Source organism: Bos indicus, chromosome 2, assembly GCF_029378745.1.
Source record: "Bos indicus isolate NIAB-ARS_2022 breed Sahiwal x Tharparkar chromosome 2, NIAB-ARS_B.indTharparkar_mat_pri_1.0, whole genome shotgun sequence".
NCBI lineage: Eukaryota > Metazoa > Chordata > Mammalia > Artiodactyla > Bovidae > Bos > Bos indicus.
Window position 1 is genome coordinate 36,879,744 of NC_091761.1, and position 14,635 is coordinate 36,894,378.

Here is a 14,635-nt window from a genome sequence, read left to right on the forward strand (position 1 = left end):
CAGTCAATCGCATGATGTTTCAAGAGGGTTTGGAGAAGGTTAAGGACATTGTCCTGACAATGAAAAAGTGAAAGTGAAAATCATCCGAATCTTTGTGACCCTATAGACTATACAGTCCATGGAATTCTCCAGGCAGGACACTGGAGTGGATAGGCTTTCCCTTCTCCAGAGGATCTTCCCAACCAAGGGATAGAACCCAGGTCTTCCTCAGTGTCAGCGTATTCTTTATCAGCTGAACCACAAGGGAAGCCCAAGAATACTGGAGTGGATAGCCTATCCCTTCTCCAGAAGATCTTCCCCACCCAGGAATTGAACAGGGGTCTCCTGCATTGCAGGCAGCTACTCTACCAACTGAGTTATGAAACCTGACAGTGAAACCAAGGGTGTAATCTAAACAGCACCCCCAGCTGTATAAGAAGATTAAAGCCACAGCATCCTTCAGTTCAGTTCAGTTCAGTTCAGTTGCTCAGTCCCATCCGACTCTTTGCGAGCCCATGAATCGCAGCACGCCAGGCCTCCCTGTCCATCACCAACTCCCGGAGTTCACTGAGACTCAAATCCATCGAGTCAGTGATGCCATCCAGCCATCTCATCCTCTGTCGTCCCCTTCTCCTCCTGCCCCCAATCCCTCCCAGCATCAGAGTCTTTTCCAATGAGTCAACTCTTCACATGAGGTGGCCAAAGTACTGGAGTTTCAGCTTTAACATCATTCCTTCCAAAGCAATCCCAGGGCTGATCTCCTTCAGAATGGACTGGTTGGATCTCCTTGCAGTCCAAGGGACTCTCAAGAGCCTTCTCCAACACCACAGTTCAAAAGCATCAATTCTTTGGCGCTCATCAGTTCAGTTGCTCAGTCCTGTCTGACTCTTTGCGAGCCCATGAATCGCAGCACGCCAGGCCTCCCTGTCCATCACCAACTCCCAGAGTTCACTGAGACTCAAATCCATCGAGTCAGTGATGCCATCCAACCATCTCATCCTCTGTCATCCCCTTCTCCTCCTGCCCCCAATCCCTCCCAGCATCAGAGTCTTTTCCAATGAGTCAACTCTTCACATGAGGTGGCCAAAGTACTGGACTTTCAGCTTCAGTATCATTCCCTCCAAAGAAATCCCAGGGCTGATTTCCTTCAGAATGGACTGGTTGGATCTCCTTGCAGTCCAAGGGACTTTCAAGTGTCTTCTCCAACACCACAGTTCAAAAGCATCAATTCTTAGGCGTTCAGCTTTCTTCACAGTCCTACTCTCACATCCATACATGACCACTGGAAAAACCATAGCCTTGACTAGATGGACCTTTGTTGGCAAAGTAATGTCTCTGCTTTTGAATATGCTATCTAGGTTGGTCATAACTTTTCTTCCAAGGAGTAAGCGTCTTTTAATTTCATGGCTGCAGTCACCATCTGCAGTGATTTTTGAGCCCCCCAAAATAAAGTCTGACACTGTTTCCACTGTTTCCCCATCTATTTCCCATGAAGTGATGGGACCGGATGCCATGATCTTCGTTTTCTGAATGTTGAGCTTTAAGCCAGCTTTTTCACTCTCCACTTTCACTTTCATCAAGAGGCTTTATAGTTCCTCTTCACTTTCTGCCATAAGGGTGGTGTCATCTGCATAGCTAAGGTTATTCATATGTCTCCCGGCAGTCTTGATTCCAGCTTGTGCTTCTTCCAGCCCAGCGTTTCTCATGATGTACTCTGCATATAAGTTGAATAAGCAGGGTGACAATATACAGCCTTGACGTACTCCTTTTCCTATTTGGAACCAGTCTGTTGTTCCATGTCCATTTCTAACTGTTGCTTCCTGACCTGCATACAGAATTCTCAAGAGGCAGGTCAGGTGGTCTGGTATTCCCATCTCTTTCAGAATTTTCCACAGTTTCTTGTGATGCACACAGTCAAAAGGCTTTGGCATAGTCAATAAAGCAGAAATAGATGTTTTTCTGGAACTCTCTTGCTTTTTCGATGATCCAGCGGATGTTGGCAATTTGATCTCTGGTTTCTCTGCCTTTTCTAAAACTAGCTTAAACATCTGAAAGTTCATGGTTCACGTATTGCTGAAGCCTGGCTTGGAGAATTCGGCGCTCATAGATGTTATTAAATCAGCTTCTAAGTACCCAAAGAGCTTTTAATAACATTGTGAATGCTTTTTATAATTGAAACAGAGGGGAAAACTGAGGTATATTTTTATCACTTAAAGAATGACTCCTGGTTATTCTAGCTTTTTAAAGGAAGAGAGAAACAGAAAATTGAAAACTACCGTTTTTAGAGTTATCCACAGCAAGTATTATAAAGTGTTGTCCCTGAAACTGTTAGCAGTTTGTTTTCTGCAGTGTTTTGTAGAGAGTAAAAATGATTAATGGCTCATTTCTTTATAACCTTATACCCAAGCGATGGTCTGATAAAAGATTGTGAATAATCATGACTGTTCAAAGAGCGTCCAAAACATATCTATCTGGGAAATTCAGGGATGCTTCTTGGAGTACATTTTCTTGAAATTATTATGAAAGGATAGTTAAGATTATAAAAGGCAAAAGAAGTCAAAGCGCATGTTATATAAGCATGGAGGGTCTATATAAATAATGTGTCCAAAAATATAATAATGGAAAACCTTTATTAAGTACTTGTATTTCATATTATGCCAAGTATTGCAGATTATTGAGATGATCAAGATCCAGTTTTTGCTCAAGGTCTAAAATCCTAGTTTAGAATTCATGTGCATAGAAGTGATAGTTAAAACAGTGGAAGTACGTGAAATGACTGAGGAAGAAAGCATAAAAGTGGAAGAAGGAGATAATTGGACAAAAATCTTAAGGAATCTTACTTATATTTACAAAAGAAAATCCAATAAGGCACACAGTAGTACTATTGAAAAATATAGTTAATAAGAATATGAAAATAGTTCCATGACCTGGATCTTAAGGGTGAAAATGGATTTTAATAAGGAAGAGGCAATCATATGCCAGATTTATAGAGTCAGGTTAACAATGAGAAGAGCAGAGATTGTTGAAATCTAGTGGTTAGGAAAACTTAAGGTCCTTTACAGACAAAATGGAAGGGAGACTTAGACTTTGCAAGGTATTAAAGATTCTGAGAACTGAGGAGGAAGTAGACAGACAAGTATGCGAATTTTCTTTCAAGGTTAATGAGGAGTGATGGTGAGATGGAATTGAGAGGGAAGGAGACAGATGGGGTCAAGTGGTAGAAGACTGAGGGCGACCGAAAGGCATGCTGAGAAATATGGAAATGGAAATGCGGAAACCATGGTTAGTGAAATGTAAGAGTTTAAGATCTTGGAGTGGTAGCATTTTGTGTGATAGAATCCAGCATGTGGCCTAAATGAAATCAAGGAGAAATAAAAGGCCAAATGGTAATTTTAAAAAGTTAGGACTTGAGGTTGCCTAAGTGTAAGACAAAAGGAAACTAGTAAGAAGGATCCTTGAAAGTTTAAATGAAAATTCAAAACAATTTCGTAGTCTTTGGAATTAGTCCCATGCATGTGCACCTTCTGTTATTAATGAGTAATAAATCGATTCATTCAGCAGATACCTATTATATATCTTGTCTGTACAAGACATTGTTTTAGGTATTTAGGATCTGTTACTGATTTCTGTATGTGACAATACCAGTTCATAATATTATAATGTTAACTAACTTGTTTAATACATTGTGGTGTGAAAAAGTCTTCAGTTCAGTTTAGTTCAGTCGCTCAGTCGTGTCCGACTCTTTGAGACCCCATGAATTGCAGCATTCCAGGCCTCCCTGTCCATCACCAACTCCCGGAGTTCACCCAAACCCATGTCCATTGAGTCGGTGATGCCATCCAGCCATCTCATCCTCTGTCATCCCCTTCTCCTCCTGCCCCCAGTCCCTCCCAGCATCAGGGTCTTTTCCGATGAGTCAACTCTTTGCATGAGGTGGCCAAAGTATTGGAGTTTCAGCTTTAGCATCAGTCCTTCCAGTGAACAGGACTGATCTCCTTTAGGATGGACTGGTTGGATCTCCTTGCAGTCTAAGGGACTCTCAAGCATCTTCTCCAACACCACAGTTCAAAAGCATCAATTCTTAAGTGCTCAGCTTTCTTCACAGTCCAACTCTCACATCCAGACATGACCACTGTAAAAACCATAGCCTTGACTAGACGGAACTTTGTTGGCAAAGTAATGTCTCTGCTTTTGAATATGCTATCTAGGTTGGTCATAACTTTTCTTCCAAGGAGTAAGCGTCTTTTAATTTCATGGCTGCAGTCACCATCTGCAGTGATTTTGGAGCCCAGAGTCTTACACTACCTAAATTATGTTCAAATCATTGAGTTCATTAAGGCTCGGGATTATGTCTTATTTATCCTGTATGCTAAGTACTAAGCATAGCACCTGTACTTAATATGAAATTAAATATGTTCATGAAATGTCTGAATTACTAGAAACTTTTGAATAAAGATCAGAATAATTCTGAAAGGTTTTTACATGGAATTAGTAGCTGTTTTTATAAAAAGTGTGGAAAAATAGTATTTAAATTATTAATATATATAGAATTGCAAAGCCATTTAATGAGAAAGATATACTTTTTCTTATCACTGACTTCTATATTGCTATATAGGCAAAATTTAGTAAAGATTATTAAATGTAGTGTAAATTATTTCCTTTCAGTGGTATAACTTTATCCATGTATAGCAAAGAAAATCTTTGATGTGAATTCTTAATAATGCATAGTATCACTATAATCAGTATAATGTGGGCCTGATGTTCACTATATACAAAAGTGAACCTTTTCTTATCAACAAGGAATAAATAGGTCCTATAGATTGCATTGTCACGTGAGTACTTTCTATGCTTCAGTTATGTTCACCAGGAGTTTTCTAAAAAGGAATAAGAAAATAGAGTAAGGTAGCCTCTTCGTAATTTTGTCAAGCATAGATATAACTCTGTGTACAAACTACTTTTTTTCCCATTTGAATCTACAGTGAGTAAAGCATGTATTTTGTTGAAATCTTATATTCAGCTCTTTCTAGCTATCACACTTTTTAGAGTTAGAAAAAGAATGATTCATGTTGATGTTTGACAGAAACCAGCACAATTCTGTAAAGCAGTTAACATTCAATTAAAAACTAAATACATTTTTTAAAAAAGAACCTTTTTATTATCAAATTGTGTAAAATTGATTCTTAATTATTGCTGAAGAGTGACAACTGCATTTAGACATTACTCATGTTTTTGGTTCATGAGACGCCAAGGTAATCCTTGCTCATTTATTTCTTCACAGTAAGAAAATGTTCTGACTATCCATCTAAGAATGCCTGCTAACAATTAACTTCTGTTGTAGAAATATTTCTATCCGTTTCTGATCCTTTATAATTTCAATCTGTTCTGAGTTTTTATAATATATTGTATAGTTTTGAGTTTACCTCACAAAACTTTTTGTATTAAATCACTGCTATTAATACATATATACAATTGACAAATATAATTTAAGAATTATTATTTTGTAAAATATAAGTTAAAATGATTCTAAAATCTACAAACTGAATGTTCAGTTTATTTTGTTTATCAAGAAAACTAATATAGAGGAAAATGAAACTGACCACAGTATGCTTATAAATAAGCAGTCGATTAAGGACATGTGATTTCAGAAGCTGAATTGATTAGTGAGAATTGGGAATTTTATAGGCAATCACATGTGAAAATAAATAATGGTTCTTAATGTTATATATAGGCTCATTTTTTTAGAGAAATTAGCTGGGTCTTTGAGAATTCTATTGCCCACCCACGCCACCCCACTCAAAATTTACATAATCTTTGTGATACCATAGCAATACTCTTAAAAATAGTGATACTTGAGTAATTTCCCTTGTTTCTAGTAGCAGACTCTGTTTTGTTTTGACTTAATTTTAGTGCTAATTGCAGTCTAGAATTCTGATTAGATAAAAAGTACCAAATTCACAGATTTTCTGTTTAGGCTTTGATAAACAGAAACTAAGATTGGCTGACTAAGAAAATATTATCCAATTTTGTGTCCTTCCCTGCCCTCCTCCCTCACAGTTTTATTTGTGGGCTTTACTTGTAGAGACTCTTGAGTATCTTCCCTATAAGATCTACTAACTGCTTTCTAGTAGTGGGACCTCAGCCTTCATCAGAACTTTTTACCTTGAAGGCTGATTGATGTAAGATATACTTCATGTAATCATCTATTTAAATCTTACTACTTCAGTGAAAATACAGTGTTATTTCAATGAGGAATTTAGGGCTTATATCAGTCAATGAGAGTACACTCTGATCTCTTTGATGACTTCCTCTTAGTTTTCAGAGAATAAAAAAGCAAAGAGGAGAGATTTTGTTGATAACTAAATGATAATGAAAACTATACTTATTTTTAAGTTGCATTTTTTAAATTTACTTCAAACATATTTTATTCAAACTATATTGCAGTGCGTAGCCAGGTCTGGTATAAACAGGATTATAAGGAAGCCTTATTTTTTGTTTTAACACAGAGCACAATAGTTTCACACAGTAAATTATGGTAGCCTAGAGTGTGAGTTTTTATATTCTGCTTTCATACTGTCAAATCAGGAAACTTAATTATTTCCTGGAAGTAAAAAGATTTCCAAGTATTAACAAATCTTCTGCCAAATCCATACAAAGAATGAAAAATTCATTGTGTTTTTGATTGTTTAACACTGCAACTTTGGGTTATGACACTTAGTACTACATTCTCTTTAGAGTAAATGTAGAGATTGAAAAAAGTCACATTTGAATTGAGTATGAACTTACTGTCACAATGTTTAAAAATGATTTTTATATTGATCACTAGCCTCGAATGCGTTTAGAAACAAATTAGTAGGTTTATTTATTAAACACTTATGCTCTTGGATGTATTGCTTTATCAGGCTAGAAATATAATCCTTTTTGGCATCAGCCCTCCTCACCTAAAGATGTTGGATAGAAACTATAGCTTCAATTCTAGTACATGGAAACTAGGAACTCTTTGTCTAGAGTATGACAATTTGAGTAATGACTTTGTGACAGATTCTAGATTTATTTGATTAATTTTCGACTTTGTATTAATAGGATGTTTTTTTATCTTCCTTCTTATGAGTAGAAATTCCTGATAAAATATTAACGTACATGTATTAGCAGAAAGTTTGCCTCACTTTTGCAGGTAAAACTATATAATTCATGAAAATTACTTACTTAAAGCATCATTCTCAATCTCAAAATTATAAAGTTATGTCATTCATTTGACTTATTTTTAGAGAATATTCGTGTTTCTAGAAACATCTTATTCTGTAGGGTTTGAAGAACAGAAATGCAAAAGAAAAAAGGTATAATAGAAATTTAATAGATAAACTATAAATTTTAACACACTATGAATGCTGAAATCAGATAAATCTCATGTTTTTATAATACAACTTTAAGTGTGTTTTTTTCCCTCCCAGGACATTTATTCAGAGCAGCTGGGGATCAACCGTTTAACCTGTCCACAGTGTCGAGTGCCTTCCCAATGGTCAGCCACCCAGTCTTTGGTCTACATTCAGCCAGCTCAGGGCATTCAGAATTTGGTGGTTTGGGGACACTTGGTACACCCACAGCCTTAGCCGCCCATCCCCAACTAGCGTCTTTTCCAGGTAAACATCTATTACAAACAGTGTTCAAGGAAAGGAAGAAAGCTTGAAAATGTGCAAGCAGTAATTGTTTATTAAACTGAACAAAAAGAATAGTCTTATGCCTGGTATATTAAAGCTCACGTGCAAGAATTAGCTCAGTCCTTTTTACCATGTGCAAAATAATAAAACACACTGTGTGTGCTGTGCGGCAGTGTAATTAGTCATTCAAATGCTAAGCTGAAACAAAAGGCATCTGTTGCAAAAGTGAATAATTAAGCCAAGTTTTTATCATGCTTTTTATTGAAGTAGAAAAGTATGTGTTTTAGAAGTATAAAATTTGATTAATTTTTCTCAGTTTTACTTGGTTTTTTAAAAAAATTATTTAACTTGCAGTGAAAAACTAAAGTCCAGTTCCTATAATGAATAAATACACTTTTATTTTGAGTTCTCATTTCTCTGCGTTTGTAAGTAAGATGAGCTTGGCTCTTAAATTTCTATTTTTTTTCATATTTTACTTAAACAACCATAGATTTGCACCACTTACATGGGAGGCAGACCAGAATTATCCCAGATTATGAGGATTCAGGAGTCCAGTAAGACACCAATTAAAGCTTAACTTAGACAAACATGCTATCATTTCTCGTTATATTATTTTGAAAGTCTAAGCTTTAATATGTTTCCAGTGATTAATTTTATCTTAATAAATTTTAGTTAAGGATACATGATTTAGTGTTACTATTAGAGCATAATTCAGAGACAAGTAGGTCTGAATTTAAATCAGGCCTGTTAGCTTTCAGCTGTGTGACCTTGATTGAACAAGTAATCTGACCTCTCAGCCTCAGGTTTCTCACGTGAATAATGAGGATGATAATAATAATAGTATCTACTTCTTAGGGTTCTTGTGAAGATTAAGAGAGATAATCCATGTCCAGTGCTGAATGCAGTGTTCAGCATACATAATTAGTACATAATTGGTAGCCATCATGATTCTTTCTCTTGTTAAGAGTTTCTTTAAAACTAATCAAGTATCTTGTTTGATGGAAAGATGGTTAAATATATATTTAATATGACTCATTTTTTGAGTCATATTATTTCTTTAATTCAGAAAAGGGATGGTGAGAAGGAACAATGTGTCTAGAAAGGTAAAAGTCAAACAAAGTCTTGACATTTGCTTTAAAAATACTAATAGGAATTTATTTTAGCCAGTTCTGAGCACGGTTGCTTAGCAAGATGAGTAATCAGTAGATATTTGCTGAAATATAGGTTGCTGAATAAAAAATTAAAATAGGTAATAGTAATATAGTTGCTAGTATCTTAAATTTTAAAAATTGTTTTAACACAATTTCTTATATTTGATATAGTTAGATATATATGTAGTATTAATTGCTTTTGAGCATTTCTAAACCACAATGTAATTATTGAATTATTAAATCAATTATCTTCTGTACTGAAACATGGTTAACAGTTGTAAAGAATTACTCATCTCAGCTTCAATAATGTTGGTATTTCCACTGTATGGAAAAAATGCAATAACTTCCCTAATCTATATAAGCTATTCATATAAGCTATTCATTCATCCATTTATTGTACAGACTTCTTTGAGCATCTAACTATGTTCTGTGCACTAGGCTAAGCATTTAGGAGTACACTAACATTGTCTATGTTATGTTTCTTATAGTTTTTAGAAGATGGATAAATAGAAAATTATAAGACAGAGTCTTTAGTGGCAAATAACAGTATGGCTGTATAAGCATGCTTTTTTGCCAAGAGAATATGCTTTGTTTTAGAGGACTCATTTGTTTAAGTTGTACATTTTATATAACTTAAGTTGTCTATAATTGGTTTTATTTAGAAGGGTAACCAAAATGCCAAAATTTTCAAATCACCTACTAAATAAAAACAGAAAAAGAAGAAATTACTAGGAATTTTAAATCAGGAATAGTTAATTTTAAAATATTACACACTTCTAAACTAGTCTGCATTTCAGGTGATTAAATCAACTGAAAATTACTTAATGTATATTAGTATAATAAAATTACTTCCATTTTATATTGAAATAATATTTCATGGGAAGTTATTTTAAAATATTTATAATTTTAGTCATTATATTTTTATATTATATTACTATGAATTTTTGTGAAGTATTTGGCTGTATCAACTCAAGGAGATTTTTAAATTCTGTTGTCTTCTGGGTTCAAATTGTGTTTCAGTATATCCTCTGAAATAATAAACTCTTTCAATGGAATATGATTAATGTTTTTACCATGCAGTTACTGCCTTTGAATACATTTAGAAATTCCTCATGTTCTGGTTTATATAATCCTTATTTTGTAAATTTCATTTATCAACAAGGTGGTTTGTGACTAAGTTGTTTTTTTCTTAATTTGACAAAGAAATAATTCATACTTAACAAAAATTCTGTTATTTCCCATGAAATATTAGACATTTGTGAAGCTTGTTTTCAGAAGTGCTACCATTTTCATCTTTTTATTTGATCTTATTTACTTGAATTTATAACATGTATGTTTTCCAGTTGTGTTTTTTTTCTAATCTCTGTTGTGTGCTTATTTACCATTGATATTCTAAAGTACATTTTTATGTTTTTTTTCTGAGTTTGATTATGTTTAAAATATTTGAGTCTTATTATACTTTGATTACCTTACCGATTTGTTGGTTGTTTACAAAGTCTGAACCTTCAACTATATTGCTTTAATTATAGACTCTATTTTAAATAATATGAATATTTCAGGAAACTGGTATTTCCTTTTTTATCAGCTAAATAGAACCAAGTTTTCAAACCTATAAATAGCAATAGATTCCGGCTGTGCTGATACAAGCCCCCAAAACATAGTTTTTCTTTCTATCTAAATACAGTTCTTTCATCTTAACAGTAGATAAATGATTGATAGTTTTGTATAGTTATTCTTGGTTCAGTTCCCATCATTCAGGCACTGCTGAATATACATTGGTGTCATTTCACTAGCAGCGACTTCCTGCAGTGCAGTAGAACAGCTTTTGCAGTTTTCTGCTTATACTGATTTTTAGACATTAGAATGTCAGTTACCATGAACGTTTCACTTTCTTTTAAGCTAGACTTTTGTCTTTAGATAATGAAGGTGCACATAACTTTACATCTTGTTTTAATGAAGAGATGTTCTTAGAAAAACTCTCAAGATCATATAATACAATACATTGACAATGTTGAATTTTCCCATACTCCATTATTGGGATTTTTCCTCTAATTTTTTGTGATTATCAAGTCTATGAAAAATGTACCATATCTCTTGGAAGATTAGCCTAAAAGGTAGTAATTGACTTGGTAATCTAGCTGGTTAGCCATTTGGAAAGTATTCTTTCCAAGATTTTAGATGAGGCAATATAAGACTGTCCTTTGATTTATTTCAGGTTTCTTCTTAATCTTAACCTTTCCCTAAATAATGTATTCTATAAAATTTGGCTTTTCTCATTTTCTAACAGTTTTAACTAAAAGCCACTGTTTGAATAGCTAAATTGCATTCAATGATAAGACATTATTATCTGTAATTTGTAAGAGGAAGTATAAATAAAATTCAGGCTTTTTAAAATTAACTTTAAGGAAAAAAACTTTATTGTAAGTCTTTTATAGTTTAATATGGCAACTTGTTTTTGGAAATCTTTGAAGCACTTTTCATTTTTTGAACCAAAAACAAAAAAAGACATTGATTTTGCTATCTCTGTTGTTTTGTTTGAGTATAGACGTTTTCTTCCATAAAGGTATTCAAGATATGCTGAATTACAGAGGTATTTGTATTATTATTTAAACCATTTGATTTATCAAAGCCAGATTTTTGTTGTATGTAATTTAAGGAAATTCTTAACATAGATTGTAGATGGTTGCCTTACATTCTAAGGTTTTAAAGTAGATTAAAATAATCTTAAATACTCTTTCTTTGCTAATTTAGAAAAATTATGATGTAAGTCATCAAAGAGTTAAATAGTTCTTTAATATTAATTTCAATTTTCCCGTTTTATTTTAAAACCTATAGACTGCCTTTGTTCTTCATAAACTTGAATTCATAAAAGCTGCTAAGTGAAGAACCTTGGATACTGTCTTAACGAGGAGAATGATGAATGTATAACTTATAATCAGTTATCTTATAATTAGAAAGATGGTCAGAACTATGTGTAATTCAGCAATTCTGTTCCAAGATAAAACCTGAAATTTTTCTTCAGTAATAAAATATAAAAAGCTCTGTTAAATTAACTAGAAAGTTAATCCAAATATTTTTGCTTGTTTGGTGTTTGGCTTTGAGGTGCAGAATGGTGGCGAACAACAGATGTTCATACACGTGCAGGGGCAGCCTTCTTTCCACCATTACTGGGAATTCCACCACTGTTTGCTCCTCCAGCCCAGAATCATGATTCTTCTTCATTCCATTCAAGGACTTCTGGAAAAAGTAATCGAAATGGTCCTGAAAAAGGTATCCATGTTAACTCGAGTGAAGTATTACCTTTCATTTCAGTACCATTTTCAGTAGAGTTCAGATTTAGAAACAGTTACAAAGCATTGTGCTAGACACTTTCACATTGTCTGGCTTAATCTTTATAATAACTCTGTGAGATTGAAAGTGTTCGTGTTTTCCAGCCAAGATTAAATAAATTATTCAAGAAAGTACTGTTTACTTGTTGACATTGCATAGCAGAATTTAACTCAGGTTTTAACTCCCAACACCACTGCTTTTCCTCTGTATCTCATTACCTCCCTTATGTTGCTCAATAAAATATATTACTTCTTCTCTAATTAAGCATTAAATTTATATGTTAGCACACCTTTTTTCTTTTACATTTTCATTAATATTTCATAGTTGATAACTGTTGTTAGAATACATTTGCAAATTATAATACCATTTTAGATGGTTTGTTATTGTCTTTCTTTCCACTTAAGTAGATGTTTGGGAGTTTGCTCTGAAAGAGGGAATAGTTGTATTTAATTACTTTTCTAAAGCTTTTTTAATTGAAGTGAAATTCACATAAATGTAAAATTTACCATTTTAAACAGAACAATTCAGTGACATTAAAGGCACTAATAGTGTTGTACAGCAGCCACCTCTATCTAGTTTCAACACGTTTTCATCACCCCAAAAGGAAACTTCATACGAGTTTCTCCCTATTATTTCCTCTCTCAGTCTCTGGCAACCACTAGCTTGCCCTCTTTCTCTATAGATGTACCTGTTGTGAATATCTCATATAGATGGAATCATACAGTTTGTGTCTGGCTTATTTCACTTAGCATAATGTTTTTAAGTCATCCCGATTGTAGCATATGTCACTATTTCATTCCTTTTTATGCTGAATAACATTCTCTTGTATAAACATATTTATTTTAACTTTCAAGGTGTAAATGGATCAATAAATGGAAACAGTACATCATCTGTATCTGGTATCAACACATCTGTACTGTCCACTACTGCTTCAAGTTCTGTGGGACAAACGAAAAGTATAAGCTCAGGTGGAGGAAATAGAAAATGTAATCAGGAACAAAACAAAACCCAGCCTTTGGATGCTAGAGCTGACAAAATCAAAGATAAGGTAAGTTAACCTTCAGGGGACAAATATAACAGATCTATACAACTATTCTAAAGATCAAACCACCTGAATCTATGGAATAATTTTTTATGATATATGAACTCCTATTTTTACAGATATTTATTTTTATCGAGTAGTTTTAGTATTAAACATCTAAAAAATTAAAAATGTCAGCACCAGTATCAATAACACAAATAGTCATCATGCAGTTCAGTTCAGTCGCTCACTCGTGTCCGACTCTTTGGAACCCCATGGACTGGAGCACGCCAGGACTTCCTGTCCATCACCAATTCCCGGAGTTTACTCAAACTCATGTCCATTGAATCAGTGATGCCATCAAACCATCTCACCCTCTGTCATCCCCTTCTCCTCTTGCCTTCAGTCTTTCTCACCATCAGAGTCTTTTCAAAATGAGTAAGTTCTTTGCATCAGGTAGCCAAAGTATTGGAGTTTCAGCTTCAGCATCAGTCTTTCCAATGAATATTCAGGACTGATCTCCTTTAGGATGGACTGGTTGGATCTCCTTGTAGTCCAAGGGACTCTCAAGAGTCTTCTCCAACACCACAGTTCAAAAGTATCAATTCTGAAGCGCTCAGCTTTCTTTATGGTCCAAACTCTCATATCCATACATGACTACTGGAAAAACCATAGTTTTGTATAGACGGACCTTTGTTGGCAAAGTAATGTCTTTGTTTTTAAAGTGCTGTCTATGTTGGTCATAACTTTTCTTCCAAGGAGCAAGCGTCTTTTCATTTCATGGCTGTAGTCACCATCTGCAGTTATTTTGGAGCCCAAAAAAATAAAGTCTGCCACTGTTTCAATTGTTTCCCCATCTATTTGCCATGAAGTGATAGGACCAGATGTCATGATCTTAGTTTTCTGACTGTTGAGTTTTAAACCAACTTTTTCACTCTCTTCTTTAACTTTCATCAAAGGCTCTTAAGTTCTTCTTTGCTTTCTGCCATAAGGGTGGTGTCATTGGCATGTCTGAGGTTATTGATATTTCTCCCAGCAATCTTGATTCCAGCTTGTGCTTCCTTCAGCCCAGCGTTTCTCATGATGTACTCTGCATGTAAGTTAAATAAGCAGGGTGACAAAATACAGCCTTGACGTTCTCCTTTTCCTATTTGGAACCAGTCTATTGTTCCATGTCCAGTTCTAACTGTTCTTTCCTGACCTACATAGATTTTCTCAAGAGGCAGGTCAGGTGGTGTGGTATTCCCATCTCTTGGAGAATTTTCCACAGTTTGTTTTTCAATGATCAAACAGATGTTGGCAATTTGATCTCTGGTTCCTCTGCCTTTTCTAAATCCAGCTTGAACATCTGGAAGTTCACAGTTCATGTACTGTTGAGGCCTGGCTTGGAGAATTTTGAGCATTACTTTGCTAGCGTGTGAAGTGAGTGCAATTATGTGGTAGTTTGAACATTCTTTGGCATTGCCTTTCTTTGGGATTGAAATGAAAACTGACCTTTT

The 14,635-nt window shown here is 34.5% G+C and overlaps 1 protein-coding gene across 16 annotated transcripts in view; it reads left to right on the forward strand.

Moving 5' to 3' along the window:
- BAZ2B (bromodomain adjacent to zinc finger domain 2B) overlaps nt 1–14,635 on the forward strand; it is a 206,487-nt gene that overhangs the window by 68,506 nt on the left and 123,346 nt on the right. For 11 of the 16 annotated variants that reach the window (XM_019972053.2, XM_070799145.1, XM_019972094.2 and 8 more), the window contains 3 exons: nt 7,428–7,616; nt 11,888–12,055; nt 12,970–13,163. In XM_019972053.2, coding sequence (XP_019827612.2) covers nt 7,428–7,616; nt 11,888–12,055; nt 12,970–13,163 — 551 coding nt within the window. The remainder of the gene's footprint in view (nt 1–7,427; nt 7,617–11,887; nt 12,056–12,969; nt 13,164–14,635) is intronic. The other 5 variants (XM_019972072.2, XM_019972151.2, XM_070799185.1 and 2 more) reach the window with 3 other exon arrangements.